Source organism: Phyllobates terribilis, unplaced genomic scaffold (assembly GCF_046119375.1).
Source record: "Phyllobates terribilis strain yellow unplaced genomic scaffold, ASM4611937v1 Scaffold_46__1_contigs__length_10046794, whole genome shotgun sequence".
NCBI classification, from domain to species: Eukaryota; Metazoa; Chordata; class Amphibia; order Anura; family Dendrobatidae; genus Phyllobates; species Phyllobates terribilis.
This window is the reverse complement of record NW_027362806.1, coordinates 5983702-6005850: the sequence shown is the minus strand read 5'-3', so window position 1 is coordinate 6005850 and position 22149 is coordinate 5983702. Positions and strand designations below refer to the sequence as shown.

Genomic DNA, 22149 nt, shown 5'->3' with positions numbered 1-22149 from the left:
CATGAGATCTCCCCTATGATGTGTAGATGGCTGTGAAGGTCTTGTGCTCAGTTTTGTTTTATCCACCAGTATTATATGTTTTATACGTCTGTAATGAGAACTGTGGAGATGTCAGGTTTAGACCTGATCATAGATGTGACTTCTCCATCTGTCTGTGAGTTTTACAATATTTGTTTCAGGCTGAAGATCTGATCCATATTGATACTACAGAGACATATGAAATGGGTGATGCGCAGTGTAAAGAGGAGATTCCTTCATATGACTACCCAGGTGAGTAGGAACCACTAAATGCAGAGAAGTCACAGATTCTTCTCAGTCACCGGCTGTGGATGCTTTATCAGTCGTGTAGTCTGGCGGTATCACAATCTTGTGATCACCATTTTGCCGTTAGACCACAACATTCTCCTCCATCAAAAATTGTTCAAATGACTTTGGGTAATGAAAGCCCTTTTCTATAGAACTTACAACCTGGAGGATCCACCTATTCCCTGGGATTAGAAGATCTTCACTCTTACCTGCCCAGATCTGTAAACTACAAATCCAAATGACAGAGTACGCAGAATGTGCTGACAAGTTAGAAAATCACTATTATGATGGGCCTGTAAGACAAAGTGGAGGGTGATGATGCTGTTGCCTTCCTATAAACCTGATATCTAATTGGATGAACCTTCCTTCTGTCCCTTATGTGCTGCTGAATGTGCTCATATGGTTCCTACAAGACCAGGTCCAGTCTTTCTGACCAAACTTCACATTTATGATCGACAACATTAAATGTGCAGTGAGGGCCAAGTGTGAATTTCTGTACAATAACAACAGAGTTTCCCTTTATCCTGACTTTTCAATATCTTTTAAAATCGACTAACTAATATTTCTTCTTGAAACTCATCTGACAGAAAATATTGGCTCTTACGATAGTTTAGATTGTCAAGAGCTACCGAGCCCCAGACTCTAATTACCCCAGAGAGGTTTCACCACTAGTTAATCATTGTTTACTGATGAAGACTGTTCAGTTCGATCATTTCAGTAGATATGTTATTATCTATACTCACAGTTTTTGACTACAGTAGTTAGTGCCCAAAATACTCAGATTTAACCACTTCCCGCAGCCAGTCTTTTGTTCCTAATCAGGCCCCATTTTTTTGCAAATCTGACGTGTGTCACTTTATGTGGTGATAACTTTGGAATTCTTCTTAAATTATAACAGGAAATAAATGGACTTTATAAATTATTTTCTAACTTCTCTTGAATCCGACAATACCCTATATACGGTTGTACGCTACTTTCTGGGCACATGGCAGGTTAAGAAGGGAAGGAGCACCATTTAGCTATTTGACTGCTGATCTTGGTCTAATAGTTTGCAGATACAATGTATTGGGGTTACTGTTTGTGGTCACCTGGCAGCTCAAAACATGGCCACCACGAACAGGCTTGGCGCTATCTACTCCATTGTCAAGATCCGAGGGATTGCCTTGGTCATCACCTTATAACCCCTCAACATGGATCTGGACTTACACCGAAACCTCTAGGCTTGTGCCACGGTGTTACATGCTGTTCCATGGTGTGAGATGGCAAGGAGAATAGTCAGATAGCCGGATCAGAACCAGGAGGGCAGAGAAAATACAAAATAAGAAGACACAAGAGTAGTCGGTAAACGGGCCGAGGTCACAACAGGGACCAAATACACAAGCCGGGAGCTGAGCACAGAGGACTGAACCAGAGGAGAACAAGGCTGTATCTGGCAGTTTCCGGCAATATGCTTCCAGTAGGGCGTGGTGCTCTTCAGTTGGCTGAAGCAGGGAGCAGATTACTCCAGCTGGACAGCACACACACCCATACTGCCAGACTCGATGGTACTACTAGTCCCAGGAACCCTAATCTTAGTGGCTGGATAGAGTCTGTGAAACCCAGAGCTTCTGGTTCTGACGTCTCCTCCATCACCAGCGCCGCCTGCAGAATGAATAACGCGGCTCCAGATGACAGAAGCAGACGTCGCAGGAGCAGATCTCAGAGGAGATGAGACACACCATTTGTAGAAGCCCTAATATGAAAAAATAACAGTAAACCAGAGCAGTAGAAATCCCCATAAAGTGACTCCATTTTGGAATTTTTAACCCTCCGTGAATTAATCTATAGGAGTAGTGATTATTTTGACTCCACAGCCACTTTCCGGAAATTAGCACGCAGTGGAGTTGGAGAGTAAAAATTACAAATATGTCATTTTATTGCCCAACACATAGTGCCCAGATTGTGCTCCAGGTCACACACACCGTGAATTAAGTGGGTACTTCTCACTATATTAATGCCAAATACATGGATGATAAATGTGGTTTGGGCACACGGCAAGGCTCAGAAGTGAGGGGGAGATTTGACTTTGGGAGAGTGGATTTTGCTGGATTGGTTTCTGGAAGCCATGTTGCATTTCAAGAACCATTGAGCCATTAATAATGTGAAAACCTCTGTTTTTCCACTGACAGATGATGGACCTGAGTGGGGACTTGTTTTAGTGTGAGATGAGTAGAAGTTTTTATTGGTATTCTTTTCGCCTACATAACATTGAGACTTTTATTCCATATTTGGTAGGCTGAATGAACAAACAGTTGAACACCACGTTCCACTGGTTCATGCTATGAGATCTTAAATTAGACTGTAAACTGTCATTGTCCTAGTGAATAATTAAATATTTTTACATAACTTGCCATTTTTACGACAATTTAAGTAGAAATGTTCAAAAATATTAATTTCAAGAATATTTTTCTCAAAATAATTGGTTTTATTCTTGGCAGGTGACTCTACCAGGAGATCAGAGGGACAGCTGACATCTTCAATTTTCAAATCAGATGAGCTTGAGATCTCACAGGATACAATTGAAGTGAATGCCATTACTCCAGATTTACTATCATCCCTTCACAGCAAAGATGTATCATCTGATCCTTTGAAACAGGTCCTGTCTTCTGATTCATTATCGACTACTAAGGAAAGTCAAAGTCACAAAATAAGAATTAAAAAACGAATTGCTCATAATGAAAAGAAGCCATTTTCATGTTCAGAATATGAAAATAGTTTTCCCGTCGAAAAGTCTTTTCTTAAACATCGAGACATTCACTCAGCTGATAATAGATTTTTTTGTTCCAAGTGTGGGAAATGTTTTAACCAGAAATCAGATCTTGTTATTCACCAGGGAACTCACACAGGGAAGAAGCCATTTTTATGTTCAGAATGTGGGAAATGTTTTACAGAGAAATCATCTCTTGTTACACATCAGAGAACTCACACTGGAGAGAAGCGTTTTTCATGTTCAGAATGTGGGAAATGTTTTAACCGGAAATCAGATGTTGTTAAGCACCAGAGAATTCACACAGGGGAGAAGCCTTTTTCATGTTCAGAATGTGGAAAAAAATTTAACCAGAAATCACATTTTGTTAGTCACCAGAGAATTCACACTGGGGAGAAGCCTTTTTCATGTTCAGAATGTAGGAAATGTTTTACACAGAAATCACATTTTGTTAGTCACCAGAGAACCCACACAGGGGAGAAGCCTTTTTCATGTTCAGAATGTGGGAAATGTTTTACAGAGAAATCATCTCTTGTTACACATCAGAGAACTCACACAGGGGAGAAGCCATTTTCATGTTCAGAATGTGGGAAATGTTTTAACCAGAAATCAGATTTTGTTGCACATCAGAGAACTCACACAGGGGAGAAGGCTTTTTCATGTTCAGAATGTGGGAAACGTTTTACAAAGAAATCAAGTGTTAGCAATCATCTGAGAACTCACATAGGGGAGAGGCCATTTTCCTGTCCAGAATGTGGAAAATGTTTTACAGAGAAGTCGAGTCTTATCAAACATCAGAGAACTCATACAGGGGAGAAGCCATTTTAATGTAAAATGGTTTGTGAAGAAATTATCTCTTCTTAGTCGCCATCGCAGACACACAGGGGAGAAGCCTTTTTTATATTCTTAATGTGGGAAATGTTTTACTTGGAAAGCCACATTTTTAGCAAGAAAAAATCTTGATAATAAGTGAGTGCTTCTTAAGGCCCCGTCACACTAAGCGATATCGCTAGCGAGATCGCTGCTGTGTCACGGTTTTGGTGACTCACCAGCGATGTCGCTATGTGTGACACTTTGCAACGATCAGGCCCCTGCTGTGAGGTCGCTGATCGTTGCAAAGTGTCCTGGACCATTTTTTGGTCGTTGGCCTCCCGCTGGCCAGCACACATCGCTGTGTGTGACCAGCGGGACCAACGATCTGGCTGGTAACCATGGTAAATATCGGGTTACTAGGGGCACGCGCGCACTTAGTAACCCGCTGTTTACCATAGATACCACTCTGCTATGGTGAGCGGAGGCTCCAGCGCACGGTAGCAGAGTGGTATCCATGGTAAACAGCTGGTTACTAGGGGCACACGCGCACTTAGTAACCCGATGTTTACCATAGTTACCAGCCTGCTCCTGCTTAAGCAGCAGGCTGGGAACGGGAGCAGGACATCGTGGAACGATTCTTTCCACGATATCGCTGCTCCCCTCATCGCTGGTGAGCCTGCCTGTTTGACAGCTCACCAGCGATGTATTAGCGATGCAGCAACGATCCATGACAGGTCGTATCGTTGTCGGGATCGCTGCTGCATCGCTTAGTGTGACGGGGCCTTTATAGACGCTAGGCAGCTTCCTGTGACCGAGGAGAACAATGAGACGCTGTCCTTCCAAATCACTGAGAAAATTTCTATTGTTTCTCCAGCCCCACACTTATCTGATTGGTGCAGAGCAGTAGAGGAAGGTACCGGGACTGGCACAGAGGATGATCTACTGAGTGAGCAGCTAAAGAACCTTCCACCCGACTAGCTAAATTAATTTTCAGGTCATGTAACACTGTTTTACATATCTTCAAAAGTTGTCAGGTTTAGTAATGAAATGAGCCATTTCTTAATGATTTTGACCTCCTGCATTCAAAGCTGATAATAAAATTTTTTAGTTGTCTTTTGTTTCTATGAAATCAAGAGTTTTCCTTTTACTGCTTCATATAATTAATACAACCTAGATCTGGATAGAGACTATCCAAGAAAACCACTTTAGAGCAAGATAATAAAGAATAATACTTTTATTTAGACAAAAATTAGTTAAAAACCCTGTGCCAAAACAGAAAAATGGCACTTAACAAGGTGATACAAGGAAGGATTATCAAGTGAGACAATACAGGGAGCGGCGAATATGCTTAATACTTGTATGGTTTAAGGTGCATTCAATACTGCCTATCTCTATGTCAATTGAACAGTGATCACCATCAGTCCGGCATATAGATACCTGATCAGACCTGTGCAAGTAGTATTTGACAGCAAGAGATACAAGGCTAGTAAGAGGTATTACCCTCATTCATTACCCATAGTCACAAGGCACCATCGCAACTGTCCGGTGCCTTGTGACTGTGGGTAAGGAATAATACCTCTTACTAGCCTTGTATCTCTTGCTGTCAAATACTACTTGCACAGGTCTGATCAGGTTATGCCGGACTGTTGGTGATCACTGTTCAATTGACATAGAGATAGGCACTATTGAATGCACCTTAAACCATACAAGTATTAAGCATATTCGCCGCTCCCTGTATTGTCTCACTTGATAATCCTTCCTTGTATCACCTTGTTATGTGCCGTTTATCTTTTTTGGCACATGGTTTTTAACTAATTTTATTGGTTGTCCATGGCCGAACCCCAACGAGGGATCCAACCTCCAAGGACAGGGAACCATCAGGCTTTAAAAGGGGACGGTTCCTTTCCCCATGTCAGTTGGTTTCCTGTCCTTGAACGGTGAGCCTCGGGAACGGCGGTTCCAGAAGATAGAATTTTTTTTTTGTTTTGGGCTTTTTTGCCTCTTTTCCCCTAAAAAGGGGGACATACCTGCAGGCCAGGGCAGCTGGAAGCTGGCGACAGGATAAACGGTTGGCTGTGGGTGTGGGCCCCGTGGCTCCACACACCAAGGGTTGCTGCCCCCTGTCCCAGCGGAGGCTTGTGGTCTTTCATGATGATGGCCCGGCGATGCCATGCTTTGGTTGGCGTCTGCCGGGGATGCACACACGTCTGGCCGGCCGGAAGAGGCGGGTCCAGGTGACGAGTGCACCGGACTTCCGGAGGTGGACCTATTACGTCACGCATGGCGGCGCTTTCTGATGGGCGGCCGCTGTTTTTCGGGTATGCACACGTCAGGGGGCTGTCCCCGATGACGAGTGCTCCGGTCATGTGACGCACCCGGACTTCCGGATTCAGGTCGGGAGGCGGGCTGCAGGGAGCCGAAGCACTTCCTGATAAAAGGCAGGAGGAGGGGATGGAGCAGTGCCTCAGTACTCCACTCTACTTCTGCCTGTGCCATTGCTCCAGACAGCAAGCAGTGCTCCTTTCAGCAGCCATGAGTGGGACGGAGGCTCCAGCAGAAACGGGGTCTCAGAAGATGACGCACCGCAGCAGCAGTCATTCTTCCCACAAGACCTCCAGAGGAGAATAGTCACAAGACAAGGGTCCTCCCCTGGCTTCAGTACTTCTTCACATCTGATGGGTGAGAGAACTCCAAGAATGTCATTTATTGAATGGTTTTCCCTGTTTTTTCTCTTTTGTCCTTAGACTCAGAAAAAATCTGGGAAGTTCGCGGCTACATCTAAACACTTGATGTGTAGGCTCTGAGTGTGAGCTCCCGGTCACCTGGGCTAAGAAATTATGCAGAGCCTGTATAGAATTTAATTCACAAGAAGAAGACTCTCAGAAATAAGAGAGCTTATACGACCAGAGTTTTTCAGAAAAAATTGATACTTTATTTAAACATTGCATACTAAAATATTATGGTGCTGCAAGAAGAGGGCACAGCTAGCTCACACATTATTCAAGGATTACATAAAAATATGTCGGGTATATTAATCCAACGTCATTGAAATGTATACAGAATATACCAAAGATACATCAAAAATACATGAGTAGCTATCGATGATATATATCCTTCAACAGCAATATGGAGTCCGATCGATATTTCAATATATCAAATTAAAGTGAACAGTGCATAGTGCGTAATGTAAACTTCACTATCTTATTGGACTCCCATATAGCCAATCAATTTATAGTAACACATTCGTATGCCTATAAATCTGATATTAAGTCACTCTGACATTGAGGCTGTACCTGGCATTAGACCCGATATAAGGTTCTGCCTCTATAGTATCCACACCGCCACATATTAATCAAAAGTACTTACTTGTGGAGGTGAATGAGTATCGCTCGTGCCCTCACGCCCCTACGCGCGTTTCGCCCTCGCTTCGTCGGGGGGCGGATGTTTTGGAGATGAGCCCATATTGCCTTAAATAGCGGCTTGTTCCGTCATTTTAGTATCCGGTCTGATCCGGTCTGATGAGAAGGATTATTTCCGGGTAACGCTCCCTCATGACGGCGCATGCGCCGCCCCACGTCACTTCCCACCTGACGCTTCCGTCGGCTAGGCAGCGGTGCCCACGTCCGCACACCTGGTGTCAGCGAGTGGAAGGTCTGAAGTGACAGCGGCGCGCATGCGCACCAGGGAGGAAAGCGGGGATAAAATAGTCACGAGTGAGTATAGAATCTATTTAGCATTTTGTGAATGTGGCTAAACGAATATACTTTGGTCCGTGCATATTAATCAGACGGAGATGAGGGCACGAATTCCTATGCCCAATTAGCTTCCCTCATCCATCTCCCCATTCTACCTGATAATGGGAAAGGGGATTTAAGGGTGTATTCAGTATATTCTATTTTATTGCATACGAGGCTACCATTTACTTTTAAAGACCCCTTATTCATCTATAAATCTCATGTTAACTATGTCCAAGATTGTAAGGTCCGACTGTAATAGGCTAAGCATGATCTAAAGAGGGGAAGGCATCGGTGGAAGAGGGGGGAGAGAAAAAAAAAAAAACCACATCCCCCATATACATTAATACTTATTCAGTGGCTTCCCCGATCTTATACCCATCAGGCATTGACCTATCCATTGTATTACATATCAAGAGGATATATTTTCTTTAGATAGGGTCCATTTCGGATAAGTCTCATAGAGTTCTGACAAGTCACTCGTGGCTCCACTTCTTTTCCGGATCACATAGGAAACTGAGTCTTGAATAGACACACAGGCTCAATATCGGTTAATCTAAAACTAAAAGAAGATTAATTAAAATCAAAAATGTATAAAAAAATTACACCCATACCCCAAACACCTAGGGAAACCAAGGAAAAGGAGAAACAGAGAGGGAAGGATAGGGAGGGACAGGAAGGTAGGGGAGAGGAAGAAGAAAAGGATATATAGGAGGGCCGAAAACCAGACAAAGGAAAGGCGGGAGATAAGAGGGAGGAGGGCTCATGGGGTACAAAGGGGATGAATCCCTTATCGTTTCAAAGAAAGGAGCTAAATCCAGAGTTCTCATAGAGCCTGTATAGAGCAGACCATTACGGAGGAGGCGCCAGGTTTTTCTTCCAGCCTGCAGTCCCTAATTAGGTCGGAAGTTCAAAATACCTTTAAGACCTTTTCTCAGGGAAAACAGCCGACTTCTTCTAATGTGTCCCCCCCAGCCCTTAGAAGACTCAGATAGATCGGAAGGAGAGTGTGGGTCCTTGGGGGCTTCTTCAGCATCCTCTTCAGATGACGACTCCAGTAGATGCCACTGTTTCTCAGTTGAGGAAGTGGGTAATCTAATCAAAGCCATCCGATCCACAATGGGGATTGAGGAGGAGAAGGCGCAACCATCTAAGATGAATTTGATGTTCGGAAGGTTGGGGCAGAAAAACTGGCGCCTTTTCCTTCTGGATGAAATAATCCAGGCCCTGATAACCAGAGAGTGGAAAAAAACGGATAGGAAAGGTGCTCCTACAGCTTTCATGAAACCCAAGTATCCCTTTGAGGAAGCTTCTTGCTCCTCTTGGGATAAAGCACCCAAACTAGATGTAGCAGTGTTGAAAGCCTCAAGGAAATATTCTTTGCCATTCAAAGATATGGGTACGCTGAATGATCCCCTAGACAAAAAAGCTGACCAGTTCCTCAAAAATACCTGGGAGTCATCGGCAGGTGGACTGAGACCAGGTATTGCGGCCGTCTATAGACCAACTAGTTAGCCAGCTGAAAGACTGGGTTCCTAGGGAGGAAATCTTGGCCTCAGTCCCTGTCATACAAGGGGCTGCAGAGTTTCTAGCACACGCCGCGTAGATTCCGCCATTTTGGCAGCAAGATCCGCAGCCTCTTCCAATGCAACCAAGAGGGCATTGTGGTTAAAGAATTGACCAGGTGACCTACAAACAAAAAATAAACAGCCTTCTTCCTTGTGAAGGGCAATATTTATTCGGAGCAGCCCTCGACGACATCCTGGAGAAGATGGGGGATAAGAAAAAAAAAATCCCGGATTTTTCTTATTTCTCCTTCAAGAAACTCTTGCGGACCAGAAGATACCCAAGGAAGTATTCCCCGAAGAAAGACCAGTCCAGTTGGTCTGACCGAAAAAGGGGAGGAAGAGGTTTCATGTTTAAGGGGTCCTCCCGTGACTCCAAGAAGGTCTCCAAATGACGCTTTTCCCCTTGTGGGAGGTCAGCTCTCCCACTTCTTCCTAGCCTGGGTACGGATTTCCTCGAGCGGCTGGATTCTAGACCTCATAAAATCAGGGCTGAAGCTGTGGTTTCCATATCTTCCTCCAACCAGGTTTCTCATCACTCCTCCCAGAGCATCGCAAGACGAACAACGGGCGCTGGAGAGCGAAATCCAAAGTCTCCTGGACAAAACAGTTCTAGTTCGGGTTCCGGCCCAGGAGGGTATTGCTCTTAAATAAATAATAATAATCTTTATTTTTATATAGCGCTAACATATTCCGCAGGGCTTTACATACATTATCATCGCTGTCCCCATCGGGGCTCACAATCTAGATTCCCTATCAGTATGTCTTTGGAGTGGTAAAAGAAAAACAGACAGTTCTTTCAGAACTATCCTGAACTTAAAAAACCTGAACGATTATCTAGTAATCCTGACTTTTAAAATGGAGTCAATTGGGTCAGCAATAAAATTGCTCTTTCCAGGCAGCCACATGGCAGTCCTGGACTTAAAAGACGCATACTATCATATTCCCATATGCGTCCAGTCCCGGCAGTTCCTCCTGGTAGCAGTACAGGTTGATTCTCAGATCAGGCACTTTCAGTATCAGGCCCTTCTGTTTGGCATAGCAATCGCCCCTCGAATTTTCACTAAGGTGATTTCGGAGGTATCGGCCCATCTTCGGGAAAACAGAATTCTGATTGTGCCATATCTGGACAATTTCCTGATAATCGGAAAGCCGGCTCAGCATTGTTCGGACCAGGTTCAACAAGTCCTCAAGATGTTGCAGAATCTGGGTTGGCTTATCAACCTGGACAAATCAAGACTGACTCCATCAACGTCTCAGATTTTTCTAGGAATTATATTGGACATACAAGAGTGTTGCCTTCCACCAGACAAAGTGAAGATGATCCAGACTCTTGTATTGAAGGCCATAGAATCACTGACTGACTCTGAGGCGGGCCATGTCATACCGGGAGTACCTTGGGCTCAAGCCCATACCAGGACTCTACAAAGGGGTTCCTGATTCTCCAGAATGTCCCAATGTCAGAATCTGAAGGGCAAACTGACTCTACAACCAGCTACACTGCAATCTCTCCGCTGGTGGTTGGACGATTCAGTACTGTCCACAGGAGTCCCCTGGTGGTCCCCAGCTACAAAGGTGGTCACAACAGCTGCTAGTCCTTCGGGATGGAGAGCCCACTTAGATCAGTAGATGCTTCAGGGGGGTTGGTCAAGTTCTCTAAAAACCAGTTCCTTCAACATGGAGTTGGTAGCCGTGGAAAAAGCTATATAGGGGTTTCTGCCAGCATTACAGGGCCAACACGTCAAGATCCTGTCTGACAATCAGGTGTCGGTAGCATATATAAACCACCAGGGAGGGACATGGTCCAAAACACTAATGGATGTAGCGGAACGAATCCTTCTTCTAGCAGAGACACATTTAGCCTCCATCTCTGCAGTACATACAGTGCATTGTGAAAGTATTTGGCCCCGATGAACTTTTCTACCTTTTGCCACATTTCTGGCTTCAAACATAACGATATAAAATTCTAATTTTTGGGGGAAAAAATCAACAACAAGTGGGACACAATCGTGAAGTAGAATGAAATTTATTGGATATTTTAAACTTTTTTAACAAATTAAAAACTGAAAAGTGGGGCGTGCAATATTATTCGGCCCCTTTACTTTCAGCAAACTCACTCCAGAAGTTCAGTGAGGATCTGTGAATGATCCAATGTTGTCCTAAATGACTGGTAATGATAAATAGAATCCACCTGTGTGTAATCAAGTCTCCGTATAAATGCACCTGCTCTGTGATAGTCTCAGGGTTCTGTTTCAAGTGCAGAGAACATCATAAAGACCAAGGAACACACCAGGCAGGTCTGAGATACTGTTGTGGCGAAGTTTAAAGCCGGATTTGGATACAAAAAGATTTCCCAAGTTTTAAATATCTCAAGGAGCACTGTGCAAGCGATCATATTAAAATGGAAGGAGACCACTGAAATCTACCAAGACCCGGCCATCCCTCTAAACTTTCATCTCGAACAAGGAGAAGACTGATCAGAGATGCAGCCAAAAGGCCCATGATCACTCTGGATGAACTGCAGAGATCTACAGCTGAGGTAGGACAGTCTGTCCATAGGACAACAATCAGTCGTACACTGCACAAATCTGGCCTTTATGGAAGAGTGGCAAGAAGAAAGCCATTTCTCAAAGATATCCATAAAAAGTCTCTGAAGTTTGCCACAAGCCACCTGGGAGACACACCAAACATGTGGAATAAGGTGCTCTGGTCAGATGAAACCAAAATCGAACTTTTTGGCTACAATGCAAAACGATATGTTTGGCGTAAAAGCAACACAGCTCATCACCCTCAAAACACCCTCCCCACTGTCAAACATGGTGGTGGCAGCATCATGGTTTGGGCCTGCTTTTCTTCAGCAGGGAGAGGGAAGATGGTTAAAACTGATGGTAAGATGGACGGAGCCAAATACAGGACCATTCTGGAAGAAAACCTGTTGGAGTCTGCAAAAGACCTGAGACTGGGACTGAGATTTATCTTCCAACAAGACAAAGATTCCAACCATAAAGCAAAATCTACAATGGATTGGTTCAAAAATAAACATATCCAGGTGTTAGAATGGCCAAGTCAAAGTCCAGACCTGAATCCAATCGAGAATCTGTGAAAAGAGCTGAAAACTGCTGTTCACAAACGCCCTCCATCAAACCTCAATGAGCTTGAGCTATTTTGAAAGGAATAATTGGCAAGAATTTCCGCCTCTCGATGTGCAAAGGAAACTGAGTCTTGAATAGACACACAGGCTCAATATCGGTTAATCTAAAACTAAAAGAAGATTAATTAAAATCAAAAATGTATAAAAAAATTACACCCATACCCCAAACACCTAGGGAAACCAAGGAAAAAGAGAAACAGAGAGGGAAGGATAGGGAGGGACAGGAAGGTAGGGGAGAGGAAGAAGAAAAGGATATATAGGAGGGCATCCTCTTCAGATGACGACTCCAGTAGATGCCACTGTTTCTCAGTTGAGGAAGTGGGTAATCTAATCAAAGCCATCCGATCCACAATGGGGATTGAGGAGGAGAAGGCGCAACCATCTAAGATGAATTTGATGTTCGGAAAGTTGGGGCAGAAAAACCGGCGACCTTTCCTTCTGGATGAAATAATCCAGGCCCTGATAACCAGAGAGTGGAAAAAAACGGATAGGAAAGGTGCTCCTACAGCTTTCATGAAACCCAAGTATCCCTTTGAGGAAGCTTCTTGCTCCTCTTGGGATAAAGCACCCAAACTAGATGTAGCAGTGTTGAAAGCCTCAAGGAAATATTCTTTGCCATTCAAAGATATGGGTACGCTGAATGATCCCCTAGACAAAAAAGCTGACCAGTTCCTCAAAAATACCTGGGAGTCATCGGCAGGTGGACTGAGACCGGGTATTGCAGCCTTCTATAGACCAACTCGTTAGCCAGCTGAAAGACGGGGTTCCTAGGGAGGAAATCTTGGCCTCAGTCCCTGTCATACAAGGGGCTGCAGAGTTTCTAGCAGACGCCGCGTAGATTCCGCCGTTTTGGCAGCAAGATCCGCAGCCTCTTCTAATGCAGCCAAAAGGCATTGTGGTTAAAGAATTGACCAGGTGACCTACAAACAAAAAATAAACAGCCTTCTTCCTTGTGAAGGGCAATATTTATTCGGAGCAGCCCTCGACGACATCCTGGAGAAGATGGGGGATAAGAAAAAAAAATCCCGGATTTTTCTTATTTCTCCTTCAAGAAACCCTTGCGGACCAGAAGATACCCAAGGAAGTATTCCCCGAAGAAAGACCAGTCCAGTTGGTCTGACCGAAAAAGGGGAGGAAGAGGTTTCATGTTTAAGGGGTCCTCCCGTGACTCCAAGAAGGTCTCCAAATGACGCTTTTCCCCTTGTGGGAGGTCAGCTCTCCCACTTCTTCCTAGCCTGGGTACGGATTTCCTCGAGCGGCTGGATTCTAGACCTCATAAAATCAGGGCTGAAGCTGTGGTTTCCATATCTTCCTCCAACCAGGTTTCTCATCACTCCTCCCAGAGCATCGCAAGACGAACAACGGGCGCTGGAGAGCGAAATCCAAAGTCTCCTGGACAAAACAGTTCTAGTTCGGGTTCCGGCCAAGGAGGGTATTGCTCTTAAATAAATAATAATAATCTTTATTTTTATATAGCGCTAACATATTCCGCAGGGCTTTACATACATTATCGTCGCTGTCCCCATCGGGGCTCACAATCTAGATTCCCTATCAGTATGTCTTTGGAGTGGTAAAAGAAAAACAGACAGTTCTTTCAGAACTATCCTGAACTTAAAAAACCTGAACGATTATCTAGAAATCCTGACTTTTAAAATGGAGTCAATTGGGTCAGCAATAAAATTGCTCTTTCCAGGCAGCCACATGGCAGTCCTGGACTTAAAAGACGCATACTATCATATTCCCATATGCGTCCAGTCCCGGCAGTTCCTCCTGGTAGCAGTACAGGTTGATTCTCAGATCAGGCACTTTCAGTATCAGGCCCTTCTGTTTGGCATAGCAATCGCCCCTCGAATTTTCACTAAGGTGATTTCGGAGGTATCGGCCCATCTTCGGGAAAACAGAATTCTGATTGTGCCATATCTGGACAATTTCCTGATAATCGGAAAGCCGGCTCAGCATTGTTCGGACCAGGTTCAACAAGTCCTCAAGATGTTGCAGAATCTGGGTTGGCTTATCAACCTGGACAAATCAAGACTGACTCCATCAACGTCTCAGATTTTTCTAGGAATTATATTGGACATACAAGAGTGTTGCCTTCCACCAGACAAAGTGAAGATGATCCAGACTCTTGTATTGAAGGCCATAGAATCACTGACTGACTCTGAGGCGGGCCATGTCATACCGGGAGTACCTTGGGCTCAAGCCCATACCAGGACTCTACAAAGGGGTTCCTGATTCTCCAGAATGTCCCAATGTCAGAATCTGAAGGGCAAACTGACTCTACAACCAGCTACACTGCAATCTCTCCGCTGGTGGTTGGACGATTCAGTACTGTCCACAGGAGTCCCCTGGTGGTCCCCAGCTACAAAGGTGGTCACAACAGCTGCTAGTCCTTCGGGATGGAGAGCCCACTTAGATCAGTAGATGCTTCAGGGGGGTTGGTCAAGTTCTCTAAAAACCAGTTCCTTCAACATGGAGTTGGTAGCCGTGGAAAAAGCTATATAGGGGTTTCTGCCAGCATTACAGGGCCAACACGTCAAGATCCTGTCTGACAATCAGGTGTCGGTAGCATATATAAACCACCAGGGAGGGACATGGTCCAAAACACTAATGGATGTAGCGGAACGAATCCTTCTTCTAGCAGAGACACATTTAGCCTCCATCTCTGCAGTACATACAGTGCATTGTGAAAGTATTTGGCCCCGTTGAACTTTTCTACCTTTTGCCACATTTCTGGCTTCAAACATAACGATATAAAATTCTAATTTTTGGGGGAAAAAATCAACAACAAGTGGGACACAATCGTGAAGTAGAATGAAATTTATTGGATATTTTAAACTTTTTTAACAAATTAAAAACTGAAAAGTGGGGCGTGCAATATTATTCGGCCCCTTTACTTTCAGCAAACTCACTCCAGAAGTTCAGTGAGGATCTGTGAATGATCCAATGTTGTCCTAAATGACTGGTAATGATAAATAGAATCCACCTGTGTGTAATCAAGTCTCCGTATAAATGCACCTGCTCTGTGATAGTCTCAGGGTTCTGTTTCAAGTGCAGAGAACATCATAAAGACCAAGGAACACACCAGGCAGGTCTGAGATACTGTTGTGGCGAAGTTTAAAGCCGGATTTGGATACAAAAAGATTTCCCAAGTTTTAAATATCTCAAGGAGCACTGTGCAAGCGATCATATTAAAATGGAAGGAGACCACTGAAAATCTACCAAGACCCGGCCATCCCTCTAAACTTTCATCTCGAACAAGGAGAAGACTGATCAGAGATGCAGCCAAAAGGCCCATGATCACTCTGGATGAACTGCAGAGATCTACAGCTGAGGTGGGAGAGTCTGTCCATAGGACAACAATCAGTCGTACACTGCACAAATCTGGCCTTTATGGAAGAGTGGCAAGAAGAAAGCCATTTCTCAAAGATATCCATAAAAAGTTTCTGAAGTTTGCCACAAGCCACCTGGGAGACACACCAAACATGTGGAATAAGGTGCTCTGGTCAGATGAAACCAAAATCGAACTTTTTGGCTACAATGCAAAACGATATGTTTGGCGTAAAAGCAACACAGCTCATCACCCTCAAAACACCCTCCCCACTGTCAAACATGGTGGTGGCAGCATCATGGTTTGGGCCTGCTTTTCTTTGGCAGGGAGAGGGAAGATGGTTAAAACTGATGGTAAAATGGACGGAGCCAAATACAGGACCATTCTGGAAGAAAACCTGTTGGAGTCTGCAAAAGACCTGAGACTGGGACGGAGATTTATCTTCCAACAAGACAATGATTCAAACCATAAAGCAAAATTTACAATGGATTGGTTCAAAAATAAACATATCCAGGTGTTAGAATGGCCAAGTCAAAGTCCAGACCTGAATCCAATCGAGAATCTGTGAAAAGAGCTGAAAACTGCTGTTCACAAACGCCCTCCATCCAACCTCAATGAGCTTGAGCTATTTTGAAAGGAAGAATTGGCAAGAATTTCCGCCTCTCGATATGCAAAACTGATAGACATACCCCAAGCGACTTGCAGCTGTAATCGCAGCAAAGGTGGCGCTACAAAGTATTAACTCAAGGGGGCTGAATAATATTGCACGTCCCACTTTTCAGTTTTTAATTTGTTAAAAAAGTTTAAAATATCCAATAAATTTCGTTCCACTTCACGATTGTGTCCCACTTGTTGTTGATTCTTCCCAAAAAGATTAGAATATTGTATCTTTATGTTTGAAGCCAGAAATGTGGCAAAAGGTAGAAAAGTTCAAGGCGGCCAAATACTTTCACAGTGCACTGTATAAGAGGGAAGGACAACAGCAAAGCAGATTTCCTCAGCCGATTACACCTTCACCAGGGCGAGTGGGTCTTGAGTCAAGCAGTATTCCACCAGATTACAGACATGTCCCCACCATAGGTCTATTTGGAACCAGATCCAACCGAAAAGTGGATCGCTTCTCCTCCCTGGATCCCAGGGATCGTCCATTTGCAGTAGATTCCCTACTGATCAATTGGGATTTCAGGCTAGCTTATGCCTTTCCCCCACTAATTCTGATACCGACAGTCCTCCGCAAAATTCGGGAAGACAGAGCATGGGTAATCTTGATAGCCCCCTTCTGGCCAAGGAGGCCATGGTTTTTATGGCTCCAGCAGATGTCAGTCTCCGTTCCCTGGGTCCTTCCGGATCTTCCAGACCTCCTCTCCCAGGGGCCAGTCCATCACCCGCAGGCAAACAGATTACACCTGACTGCCTGGAATTTGAAAGGGAGCTTCTGAGGAGTAGGGGGTTCTCTGCTGAGGTATCTTTGACTCTCCTCAAATCTAGAAAGCATGTAACTTCCAGGATTTATCACAGGACTTCACAGATCTGAAAGGGGAAGTCCCAATTAACTTAGTTTTGGAATTCCTACAGAAGATGGTGGAGATGGGGATCTCAGTAAGCACTCTTAAAGTCTAGGTTTCAGCCTGGAGCTCTCTATAACTTCAACTTAGCAGGGGACCCTTGGGTTTCCCGTTTCATAAAGCATGCGCAAGATCTAAACCTGTTCAGTCCATTAGCTCAGCCTCTTAGGATCTTAACCTGGTACTCTCAGCATTAATGGAATCCCTCTTTGAACACTTACAGGATGTTCAAATCAAAATCCTTTCCCTTAAGACAGTCCTCTTAGTAGCCCTGACCTCCACTCGGCGGATAGGAGATATTCAGGCCCTCTCAGCAGACCATCCCTTTACCCTGATTCGAGCTGATAGGGTAATCTTGAGATCTGACCCGGCATACCTCCCTAAGGTAGTCTCTACATCTCACCGGTCACAGGAGATTGTCCTGCCCACTTTTTGTAGTAGCCCCACCAACGATAAGGAACAAAAATTACATTCCTTAGATATTAAACGCTGTCTAGAAAGGTACCTAGAATCCGCTAGCTCCTGGAGAAAGGATAGGTCCCTTTTTGTCTGCTTTCAGGGACAAATGAAGGGATGTAGGGCCTCCAAAGCCACACTAGCGCGTTGGGTTAGGGAGGCTATCAGTATGGCCTATTCTGCAAGCGGCAAAGAAGTGGAGAAGAATATCAAAGCTCATTCCACCAGGGCTGTGGCTACTACCTGGGCAGAAAGGTCAGGAGTATCTATTAATCAAATCTGTAGAGCGGCAATGTAGTCTTCTACATTCTATAAACACTAAAGACTGGATCTTTCTGGTGCTGATATCACCTTTGGAAGTAGGATTCTACAGGCTGTGGTCCCTCCCTAATTCTACGCTTCTCTGTAATTCTCTTGTAGGGGTGCTGTCATGGATGACCGATAAACACGTAATTACTAGTGTTGAGCGAGCACTAAAATGCTCGGGTGCACGAAGCTCGGGCCGGGCTCACCGTGATACTCGGGTGCTCGACCCGAGCAACGAGCCCAATGTTAGTCTATGGGAGACCTGAGCATTTTTGCGGCGGCACCCCCGGCAGTCTGTAGAAAGCCTAAAAAGTGCCCAAAACGATAGTGACAGTGCTCAAATGACATGGGGACAGCATGGGGATCGCCCCAGGAAGCATTTCTGACCCCCAGGTCACTGCTGTCAACAACGTGGTCAGAGCTATTAAGCCACTTTTACGGGCTTACAATAAAACGTTCAAAAACGAAACTGAAACTGTTTTCCTGTGAAATATGTTAAGGAACATCCTTTCCAGGGTGAATACTTGTGTATAAGGTAAAATAAATAACCAAAAACAAAAATACTCCTCCACACCTTGGGCTATGTTCACAAGTAGCATTTTTAATGCGTTTTTGCACTTTTGTATTGCTTTCAACCGTGACAAATGCATTCACCGTGAAATGTCATTTTAACATTTTACAACCTTATCTGGCCATGTGCTGTGTGATACATGCATACAGTGCTGAAAAGACATGGGAACAGCATGGGGAAGACCCCTGGAAGCATCTCTGACACCCAGGTCACTGCCTAAAAGTGTGCCCATCAGAAGTGATCCTTTCCGCATCAGAAGATGCAGACTTGCAACTATCCCCGTGCAAGTCCTTGTCCCAGGGCAGTGTTCAATTGTATCTCCCCCATTCCTTGCAATGCAAGCTTAAATATACAGCCAACCACCCACCCACCCGCAGGCTGCAATACTATACTGCTAGCTTTCACTTGAAATGGGGCCTTTTAGTTTGGAGGAGGCCGAAGCTGGCCACTACCTCATGGCTACGTCAGCGGCGAGGTCTCCATACTCAGTCCCCAGCCGCCACTATTTGTCCCGGGAACCTTCCCTACACTTTTCTTAGCCTGATTATTACCAAACATATAGAAGGATTGCAAACCCAAATCATCATCTCATATTTTATAATGCCATTTAAGGCCAAATCCAAGCAAGAGAGAACAAACTTTAAATCTAAATAAATGCTCAGACAAAATATACTTCAATCATTAAGTAAAATCATTACATTTTATTAATCAATCAAGATACCAAAAAACCAAAACATATCTATATGAACTCATAGACAAAGGACAATTAAAAAAAAGGCAACAGGTGTATGCAGCATTGGATATCAAAAGTAAGTAAGACACAAATAAAGGATATCAAATGAATAGATTCTATTGTAAGCACAAGGCACTGACTCCAATAAATTACAAAGAGCACATTAGCATATTTAGAAGTCACTAAAAGGTGCAAAATACAAATAAAAAGACTATTCAAATAGTGACTCAGTGCTATGCTTTTCACCCAGCTAAAGACCTTAGATAACAATAAACTAAAAGGGCTGTGGCCAAACAAAAAAATGTCTGCTTACCCAGGCATTCAAATCTCAAAGAAGGACTATAAATCCATCCATAAATATAAAGTGCAGTGCACATAAAGTGACAAAATATAAGGATGACTCATACTCAAAGAGACTGCATCTTAGACATTAAATGATATACCTGGATTCATGCTGCAAGCACCATGTGCGATACTAGCCCACACTCCAATGCGCGTTTCACAGATATGCTTCCTCAGGGAGTGATACTCAATAGGATATGTGTAGTTCTTAAATACCTTGTGAGGATCATGTGATCCATCAAAGCAGATGCTTCCTACAGGGCGCATGATTGCATCCTGCCGCGATGTGGTCGCGCCGCACGTGACGCCACGTGCCGAGCGCGCGCCGGCACGCGTGGGAACAGCGGAACGATGACATGCGCATGTATCCTGGAGCCATATTGCTAGAGGGCAAGCAAAAGGGCAAGCCCTCTTAAACCAAGACAAGGCAGGTAAATAATCAAATGCAGACAAATAATTAGCACTAAATTACCCGAATCCCAGGTCCATTGCTAATAAATATATGAATAGTAAAGATCTTAATTACACACATAAAGATAATAAAAACAATGCCTCATCCAATGATATGTATACAATACAGCCGGTCCATATAAATCAAAAAGTACTGTAATCCATAAAAAAGGATGTAAATCACGATTAAGCAATACATGGCCAAGGCTGTCCCAATGTTGCCGGAAACATAGAACATCTAATAGGTGGTTCCTTTAGCATATCATCATCAAAGGAAATTCATCACAAGAGGATATGGATATAGTTGGAGAGCCATTAAAGGAATATGACCATAAATCCTAGCCACACTACTGGAGAGAAAAAAATGCGTTAAATCAAACATGGACAAACACACTCACAATTCTAAACGAACCAATTAAAAATCTATATGTATATTCCTATGACTAAGGACAATATATAAGCATGCATCTAAGCTTACCAGAGAGCATACATACATACGTATATATATCCGTATACAAATATGGGGCATAATGAATAAAATAAATAGTGTATATAAAAGAAGATGCAGGGAAGCAGCAACCAGAGATCAACCCAATTTATTATAAATAACTAGAAAAACCCCACTGGTCATTAAGGCCATGTGGCTTCATGGTTCTAAGTGTCGTTATCCAACGGCACTCCCTCTGTGCCAATCTATTCATAAGATGTCCACCATGTATACCCATATGGACAACGTCAATATCACAGACTTGTATTTCTATAATTCCCAGTGGATGATGACTACGATAATGGGCTGGTAATGTCTTCAGTTTCATAGTGTCCTCCTTATAGGTGCCATCCTGGTCCAAAAGCCTTGTAGATTTAATGTCCCTTATGTGTTCCTGTATCCGAACATGTAATTGCCTTGAGGTGAATCCAATATAAACTAGGCTACATGATTATAGCTGTCATATCCCTCCACCTACTATGGTAGTTAGTTATCATCCTTAGTCTAGAATCCTCTTTGCGTAGGGGTTTTTTATGGATAACAACATTTCGATCCATATCCCTAGCCTGTTGGTACCCATGATCAATAACACCTACAGTACAGACCAAAAGTTTGGACACACCTTCTCATTTAAAGATTTTTCTGTATTTTCTTGACTATGAAAATTGTACATTCACACTGAAGGCATCAAAACTATGAATTAACACATGTGGAATTATATACTTAACAAAAAAGTGTGAAACAACTGAAAATATGTCTTATATTCTAGGTTCTTCAAAGTAGCCACCTTTTGCTTTGATGACTGCTTTGCACACTCTTGGCATTCTCTTGATGAGCTTCAAGAGGTAGTCACTGGAAATGGTCTTCCAACAATCTTGAAGGAGTTCCCAGAGATGTTTAGCACTTGTTGGCCCTTTTTCCTTCACTCTGTGGTCCAGGTCACCCCAAACCATCTCGATTGGGTTCAGGTCTGGAGACTGTGGAGGCCAGGTCATCAGGTGGAGCACCCATCACTCTAGCCCTTGGTCAAATAGCCCTTACACAGCCTGGAGGTGTGTTTGGGGTCATTGTCCTGTTGAAAAATAAATGATGGTCCAACTAAACGCAAACCGGATGGAATAGCATGCTGCAGCAAGATGCTGTGGTAGCCATGCTGGATCAGTATACCTTCAATTTTGAATAAATCCCCAACAGTGTCACCAGCAAAGCACCCCCACACCATCACACCTCCTCCTCCATGCTTCACGGTGGGAACCAGGCATTTAGAGTCCATCCGTTCACCTTTTTTGCGTCGCACAAAGACACGGTAGTTGGAACCAAACATCTCAAATTTGGACTCATCAGACCAAAGCACAGATTTCCACTGGTTTAATGTCCATTCCTTGTGTTCTTTAGCCCAAACAAGTCTCTTCTGTTTGTTGCCTGTCCTTAGCAGTGGTTTCCTAGCAGCTGTTTTACCATGAAGGCCTGCTGCACAAAGTCTCCTCTTAACAGTTGTTGAAGAGATGTGTCTGCTGCTAGAACTCTGTGTGGCATTGACCTGGTCTCTAATCTGAGCTGCTGTTAACCTGCGATTTCTGAGGTTTGTGACTC

At 43.9% G+C, this 22149-nt stretch overlaps 2 protein-coding genes across 4 annotated transcripts in view; both read left to right on the top strand.

Annotated features, from left to right (window-relative positions):
* Positions 1-4897, top strand: part of LOC141191465 (uncharacterized) — a 60377-nt gene extending 55480 nt beyond the window's left edge. For 2 of the 3 annotated variants that reach the window (XM_073661357.1, XM_073661359.1), the window contains exons 6-7: positions 180-270; positions 2784-4897. In XM_073661357.1, the coding sequence (XP_073517458.1) occupies positions 180-270; positions 2784-3880 (1188 nt within the window). In that variant the 3' untranslated portion in view covers positions 3881-4897. The remainder of the gene's footprint in view (positions 1-179; positions 271-2783) is intronic. The other variant, XM_073661358.1, reaches the window with a different exon arrangement.
* The window catches only part of LOC141191468 (uncharacterized), a 618018-nt gene that overhangs the window by 381826 nt on the left and 214043 nt on the right, over positions 1-22149 (top strand). The gene's annotated exons all lie outside the window — the stretch shown is intronic.